At 47.8% G+C, this 7,925-nt stretch overlaps 1 protein-coding gene and 1 non-coding gene across 2 annotated transcripts; both read left to right on the top strand.

Moving 5' to 3' along the window:
* The first annotated feature begins 707 nt into the window (after window positions 1–707).
* LOC144103787 (uncharacterized) lies at window positions 708–5,094 on the top strand. The gene is made up of 3 exons (XM_077636440.1): window positions 708–1,064; window positions 3,228–3,426; window positions 4,978–5,094. Exons 1-3 carry the CDS (start codon window positions 889–891, stop codon window positions 5,092–5,094), a joined length of 492 nt encoding a protein of 163 aa, XP_077492566.1. The 5' UTR covers window positions 708–888.
* Window positions 5,095–7,622: 2,528 nt separating this feature from the next.
* On the top strand, window positions 7,623–7,694 carry TRNAS-ACU (transfer RNA serine (anticodon ACU)). The gene has a single exon. It is a non-coding gene; the product is annotated as a tRNA-Ser (tRNA).
* The last annotated feature ends 231 nt before the right edge of the window (window positions 7,695–7,925 follow it).

The following is a 7,925-nucleotide window of genomic DNA, read 5'->3' as shown; positions in this document are numbered from 1 at the left end:
TAAAAAGTGAGCTTTATGAAAGAGCTTAGACAGAACTGCAGTGTACCAGACTGGCTTTCCATAGGCACTGCGGCTGAATAAGAGGGAAAGTAATAGCCTGTCACTGGTTCAGTTCGGAGCGATAATGCGCTGTGTCACATGCTTGAGCCGTGTATTATAAATATGCACCAGTTCCGTCTAATAAACGGTTGGTAGCAGGCGCATCTGTTGCCCTTTTCTTGTGCTGCTGTCGTCGTCACGCAGTCGTTAATTTCATCACAGGCACGTTTTTCGAGAGGAGCGCAGTGTGGTACTCTTCTTCAATTATTTGAGAATTGATTGTTTATTCAATGTTTTTGTAGACCTAATTATCGAACTGCCCTATTACAATCTGTAATGCTAAGCTCCTTGTTCTCCGGAATGTGGCAGGCAGCAATTAACAGAATGTGCAAAAGACGCTTCTCCTGAAGAGGAAACAAAGAGGTGAATGTTAAAAAATAATAAGAAAAGTAATAACAATAATTAAAATTTGAGAGAAAATTAGATAAAAACAAGTGTTAATACAAAAATATTTCGCTATCGATAACATACCTGTGAAGAAGCCCTCACGTCACCTTAAGGGCACGCCCTTTGACGACTGCACTGAAGGAGAGGAGGATGGGAATAGACATGCAGGACCACCTGAATGGCAGAATGACAGAACATTGCCAACAGTGGCCTTACGAATGTACACCGTGGTATGAATTCTTATCATTGCTTTCTAATTCTGTCGTACGCACTGAGAGACTAAGAAACTGTTGCGGCCTGCCAGTGCTTATCAGCTGGCTCACGTGAATCTCAAGGAAGAAGAAATTCCGGCCCGTGGGGTGAGAAGAACGAAGAAGACAGTCAGCAAGAGCGTCAGCAAGCATGCCTTCCAGGCCCAGCACAACCAAGAACGTCAAGAGGAGGCCCCCGAAGCCGGCCTCCGTTGCAGAGGCACCAGCACCTGCGGTGACTCCTGCACCTGCCGCGCCTCCTCCTGAGATCATGCTTGAGCTGGACGCCGGCCCCGAAAGGAGCGTCTACGAGCACGGCCTTGAAAAGTAAGGCTAACGCTCAGCAGTCCACGCGTTTCACCGCTTCCACCGCTGTAGTTTCTGCCTGCAGTGTCGCTAGAGTCGCCCTTGCTTGGGTGAAGCAGTGGCCTGCGGTATTCTGAAATAAATAAATTTAGTATTATAAACTAAGACAGCCTGTTATAGACGGCGTGTCAAGTGGCATATGGCTTGCCGAATTCGCGCATACCTGCCGAAGCCGCGTGTTCCGTTGTGTAATAACTGTGGTCGCTGTAGTAGCGCAGTCGGTACTGCCTCCAGGTGATACTGGGAAGTGTAGCTCCTACACCAGGCATCGAAGCTGCGGCTGTTTAGGGCACGGCAATTTCAGAGCCCCTTTTGGCTAACTCTTGGGCGCCGAGTGTGCGAGGCAATATGAAAACACACACAAAAAATTAACAGGCATTCATACGACGTCGTGCGATAAATATGTGTTAACAGTATTGGTTGAACATGTCTTTTACATCGATCGCCTTCACACTGCATCTTCCCATTGCGCTCTCCAGAGGGTGCTGCAGGGTAGATTTCTTAAACAGACATTACCGGGACTAATATATGTGGACGATATAGTGATAATGGCTGACAACAAGGAAGACCTGCAGAAGTTGTTAGACATATGCAGTACAGAGGGAGATAGATTAGGCTTCAAGTATAGTAAGGAAAAATCTGCAGTCATGACATTTAATGAAGAGGGCGGCGAGCATAGAATACAGGAGTTCGTGCTAAAGGTAGTGAATGAGTACAAGTATCTTGGGGTGTGGATAAATAACAGTGTTGAGTATCTGACAGAGCATGAAAAATATGTAATGAATAAAGCTAGTAGGAATGCAGCTGTCATGAAAAATAGGGCACTGTGGAATTACAATAGGTATGAGGTGGTAAGAGGGATCTGGAAAGGGGTGATGGTCCCTAGCCTGACCTTCGGGAATGCGGTCCTGTGTATGAGGCCAGATGTTCAAGCAAGGCTGGAAATTAGGCAACGGGGAGTAGGGAGGTTAGCTTTGGGAGCACATGGCAATACACCAAATCAGGGGGTACAGGGTGATATGGGATGGACGTCTTTCGAGAGCAGAGAGGCTAGCAGTAAGATAGCATTTGAGGAACGATTGAGAAGGATGGAGGAAAAGCGGTGGGCTAGGAAAGTTTTCAGATACCTGTATATAAAGAATGTTGACACGAAATGGAGAAAGCGAACTAGAAAATTGACAAGCAAATATCTGGACAGCAGTAAGGGGGCAAATCAGCAATTATCGGTTAAGAAAAAGGTTAAAGGAACAGAGAGAGCTTTGTGGAAAACAGCGATGCTGACGAAATCGGCACTAGAAACATACCGGACCTTTAAACAGGAAATTGTCAAAGAAAATATCTATGATAATTGTAGGGGAAGTTCTTTGTTGTTTGAGGCCAGGACTGGAGTTTTGCGGACTAAGAAGTATAGAGTCAGGTACCAGGAGATAGACACTTTGTGCATTGCGTGCGGAGAGGAGGAGGAAACGGCTGAACACTTGATACTTTTCTGTAAAGGGCTTCACCCTACAGTGGAAGGCAGCGGGGCTGACTTACCCAAGGCATTGGGGTTTAGGGATAGTGAAGGGAAAGTGGATTTTAAGAGGTTAGAAGTAACCAAGCGAAGGTTATCTGATTGGTGGCTAAAAGCAAGACAGGAGTAAAATTTCACAAGACATGGCTAGGTGGCTTGAGCCACCGCCCGATGTAAAGGGTTCAGCCGTATCCATCCATCCATCCATCCATCCATCCATCCATCCATCCATCCATCCATCCTTCTGGGCACGCAGAGTGCCCAGAAGGTGCCACGACCCACTTCTATCTGCAAGGGGTGCAGGAGATTGAAGGCTTCACACGAACACAGCGACTACGCCTTTTTTGCCGCAAGGGTTCTATGCTGCTAGCACAACGAAAGTTATGCTTGCTAAAATGTGGATACATATCATTATTGCATTTTGAATCCAATTCTAAAAACCTCAATTAGAATGGTGCCGCTGCATTTATTCTATGCACGTACGTTTCACGAACAGCTTTCTTGAGAGTGATTTTCACTTCGTTGTACTTTGTTTTCTTGCCTGACTGTGGCTGCTTGCGGATGCTGCCGTCCCATTGCCGGAGTCTAAAGTCGTTCCGCCCTGTCCACAGGTACGTCAGGCAGCCACCCAGCTACCTGAACAAGACCGAGCTGATGATGTCCCTAGGCTCGCTGCCGAGCCCGCCGTCCTGCTTGAAGCGCAACTTGCCGGGCATCCTCATCATTACCATCATCCTACTCGGCGCCGCAGTGGTCTACTTGGAGATGGCCGACACCGGCGGCGGCGCAGCCAGTTCCGTCTACCCTACGGTCAGTGGTTTGCAGGGTCTGACAAGGAGCTTCCGACTGCAGAGTGCAGATACCCAGCATATAGGACGTCGCGATCTCGTGCCGTGGCTGCGTCACAACGCTAACACAATTCACACTAAATGGAAAAATTGTTAGTTGGCTCCTGCTATCGAAACACACTCGCGGCAACAGCATATTTTGCCATTAAGTGTTTCGCACACTTGGCCAATAAAGTCTGATGCAAGGTTGCCCACAATCCAGTGGGCAGCTGGGCCACCTACGAGATGCTTCGAACAGAAAAACATCGGCGGAATCTGAGATAGGGGTTTCTGTGCTTGCGCAAAAAAAAAAACAATGCCAGCGTTCACGCTCTCTCCATGTACCACGAAATTCAGTGACAACTAGCGTAAAAATCGTCATTTACTTTAGCGCGCTAGCACTTATTGTGGCAATTCCCTGCATTTAGTTGTTATGTGTTAGTCTGTCTGTCTGAAGCCGGTTTTGCGGCGGGCTGCTCGCCTGCCCACCGTCTCAGGCGGCAGCTCAATTAATCGTGAGAGGCTGCACGCGAAGAGCAACCTGGATCGCAAACAAACCAAAGCAGCCGAAGTCCCACCGATGGCATCACCTGCCACAGAAGGGCAGGGGCGCATCGCTCGACCACTGCGCCAGGAGTGGTAGGAAGACTCCCTGGGGTCCATGAATGTGGAGGATGGTCGACCAATGAAAACCGAACTGCTAGCGCACCTAATTCATATCTTGCCTAGCTACGCAAATCGAGCATCATTTTTATTCTCTGCCGCTTTCATCGTTCTCTAACTGCACCGGCCCATGCGTCCGCGCAGTGTAAGAGCACTTCCGTAACTTTCTAAATAACGACTTTTAATCCCCACGAAGACGCGTACGCTCTGTGGCTTCTGCACAGCATGGACACCAGTGGATCGGGCTGTGCTATGAATAAGTGTTACGCCGAACCACCGGAAGATGTCGAAGTCAGTACTAACAGCTCTCGCTGCATAATACTGAATGAGCTTGTTTTACGTTTGGAGAACGGTAAGGTTTACATAGGACCACATATTTTAGCTGAGACATACTAGGTTACGCACTTAACTGCTCGTGTTTACGCCGCATGTGTGAACTAGCTAAGCTGAAGGGGCGGGGCAGGTGCGCTTTTAAGTATTAACACCTCAGCCACCTTGAAGTTAAAGAAGCTCAAAGGACAGTTAGGGATTAGCTGGACGAATTTTCGGTGTTATATGGCGCAGGGGAAGGCAGGTATGCAAGAAGACGGGGTTAAATTTGGAGAGACATCTTTATTCTGTTAAAAATAATGGCCTTTGGATCGTTAGAAAATGGTATTTGTGTGTTCGACGTCACAGAATAATTCTCGAGATCGAGGATTCTCGGCTGACGAAGCCCTTCACCAACCGTCGCTGAAACCACCTTGGCATAGATCACCCGTAGATGCCGTAAAACCGTGCTAAAAGCTGTCAACAGCGAATGCAGTGAAATGTTAAAGGATGCCCCTCGGTGCGTGCGCTTCACCTTCCAACTCGTATCTTAAACTTCCAGCCGGAGACGACTGTCGAGGCGAAGGACGAGAATGCGACCGGCACACGGGACGACGTCGAGGCCATGCTCCAAGAGGCGCAGAAAAACTTCCTGCGCCGAGACGAAGAAGAGCGGTGATTCGTTGGAAGCACGATGCCGATAATCATTTAAAGAAATGAATAAGATTTACTCCAAGTGGCTGTGCATTCCTGTTATCTGCGTTCGAACGTGTTTACCTAATGATGTGATCGTGGATGCGGTAACAAATTATCGGTAGCACTGCTGTCATTACAGAGAGAGGAGAATCGCCATTCGGTACCCAGACATTAAATTTTTTTGCAAAGTACCTGAAGCAGTCAGATTGGCCATTAAGAAGTTTCTGGAAGGCTCTGAGGAATTACGAAGGGCTGTTTCGATGAGCGACCACTGTTGTCGGCCATGCTTTTATAGCGATAGCTACATTACGGTAGCATTTCGAGCCTTCAGCGTGGCGCCGCTGCCACGCTGTCACCTGGTTGGTCACGTGGTGCGGAGCAACTGCCGGCGGCGCGGCGCCGTGACTGATCACGTGGTTCGTCACGTGGTTGATCACGTGACCAAGTTCCACTCGGCCAGCTGTAGCTACCGCGTCATCCCAGGTTTAACCAGAGCTAAACCACCGTCCTTTTTTCATACTCTTTTATTAATGACAAAATTGTGCTGAGAACTCCTTAATACGTGCGGCGGGTCGCATTAAGCAGAAGCCTACAGGCAGCCAGACTCATCACATGATCATGTATTGTCTGTGATTGCCATAAAATAAGGGGAGCCTTCTTTCCTCACCTCCGCGAGCAGTCTTTACTTTCCGCCGCGCACAGCGGTGCACGTCGTCGGGCAGCGTCAGGTGAACAATGTATCAGCGGTTCTATGACCACGACACAAATTTCATCCGAAGTGACGACCATCGTCAATCGCGTTCACTTCAAATCTAGGCGTCGAAGGTAATCTGTATCCGAAACAATACCATTTTGTCAGCCCAGCCCTTATGTAATGTCTCTTGTGAACCGTTTAGGAATGAATGAATAAATGAAGTAATAGAAAATGTGCTCATAAAAAAACACGACTGCGTTGCTCTTTCCAACTAACGTTCATTCTGATGACACAACGCAATGCTCCCCTTGCCGCCAAGTCGCGTGTGAGAGGAATAAACATATGAATCTGGAACTCAATTGGTCTCGCAGACTAAGTGACGAATTTGCGGCGAATTAAATGTTAAAGTGAAACTTTCTTCTTTATATCGATAAAAGACAACAGAGGACTGCAGCAATCAAGCGACTCAAAGCTCAGAAAGACTCGAGGATGAGAGCGCATTCCTCTTTGTAAACGCAGGCACTTGTCGTCCGCACAAAATCACAACCATCACTGCGCATTCAAGAAAATAAAACAGCCATCAGGAGGTGCTGAGAAAGTTTCAACAAAAGCAGGTCTTCCTGGAGCAGATGGAAAAGTGACATTCCTCAGAATAGAAAACATTGCGCGAACAGTGCCAATGAGCGCATGCGTTCGATCTGTGCTCGGAGAAAAGTAAGTATGTTCGTGTAATTCCAGCAAGATTCAAGCCTCTAGTACCTATATGTACTATCTCTGTTTTAGAATTTAGAACTAGAACTATAATTTGAGTCTGAAATACTCTCGTGAGTATTCTCGACCTCAACATTACAATTGCTTCAATGTACACCCCCAGTCAAAAGTATACAGCCCAAAGGTTTTGCTTGCGAGGCCTTCAGCCTGCCTGGTCATGTATACTCAGAGACCGTAATCTCTCCAACGATAAAAGGCTTCGAGTCCTCAAGCCTCCCAAGCTTTGTATTGCTGGATGTTCTAGGGAGCCCGCTACACAGCTTAGAGACGAACATCTTTGGCTGTATAGTTTTGACGAGGGCTGTACATACCTGCATTTCTTGCACAAAATTCAATCTTTCTGTGGAATGGATGTGAAGAGCCCCTATCTTTGTTGGCCGCACGCAAGGTTCAGTGTGCGATTGACTACAGTAATTTTATCGGGATTTACTGTGCTGTCTGAAACTGAAATTTCGTGCAATAAAACAAAACCATACAAAATGATATGAAGGCAACTTTTTGGGATGGTGTTTGCAGGCTTGGACGCCTGCGGAATATATGTAAGAATAAACTGTAAAACACGTATCACTATCGCCCAATTCGAAGACCGCCTCGAGTGAGAATGAACGCACTGTACATGGTTGTGACAGGAGAAAATGTCTTGCATCGAAAAATGCTCTAAGCTGACAAATAAAAAGCCATCCGGCCATCAAATTATCACGATGAGCTCTTATTAGTACCGGCCCATGACCCTGGCTTGAAACGGGATAAGAGCCTACGGGATACAACGGTTGCTCATCCCTCATGCAGCATCCTGATCAATACCTGCTGGAATTTTAAGCGCCATCAAGCTAAGAATGTCTCTGTGCGGAACAGCAATAACATTGTGCTGCTACCTCCCGATAGATGGGGCTACTGCATGGCCTCCGCTGAACGCTGCCAGCAGAGTGGAACGTGTACGCCCCCAGGAACCTTCTACGTGTACCTTCCCCTTCGAGACAGAGGGGAAGAAACCACCTTCTCCGCCATGTAGTCTGAACGCAAGCTTTGAAAGCTTTCGTTGCCCCGCCGCGGTGGCTCAGTGGTTAGGGCGCTCGACTACTGATCCGGAGGTCCCGGGTTCGAACCCGACCGCGGCGGCTGCGTTTTTATGGAGGAAAAACGCTAAGGCGCCCGTGTGCTGTGCGATGTCAGTGCACGTTAAAGATCCCCAGGTGGTCGAAATTATTCCGGAGCCCTCCACTACGGCACCTATTCTTCCTTTCTTCTTTCACTCCCTCCTTTATCCCTTCCCTTACGGCGCGGTTCAGGTGTCCAATGATATATGAGACAGATACTGCGCCATTTCCTTTCCCCCAAAAAACCAATTA

This window comes from Amblyomma americanum, chromosome 9 (genome assembly GCF_052857255.1).
Source record: "Amblyomma americanum isolate KBUSLIRL-KWMA chromosome 9, ASM5285725v1, whole genome shotgun sequence".
In the NCBI taxonomy this organism is placed as follows: domain Eukaryota; kingdom Metazoa; phylum Arthropoda; class Arachnida; order Ixodida; family Ixodidae; genus Amblyomma; species Amblyomma americanum.
This window is presented reverse-complemented; position numbering and strand designations above follow the sequence as displayed.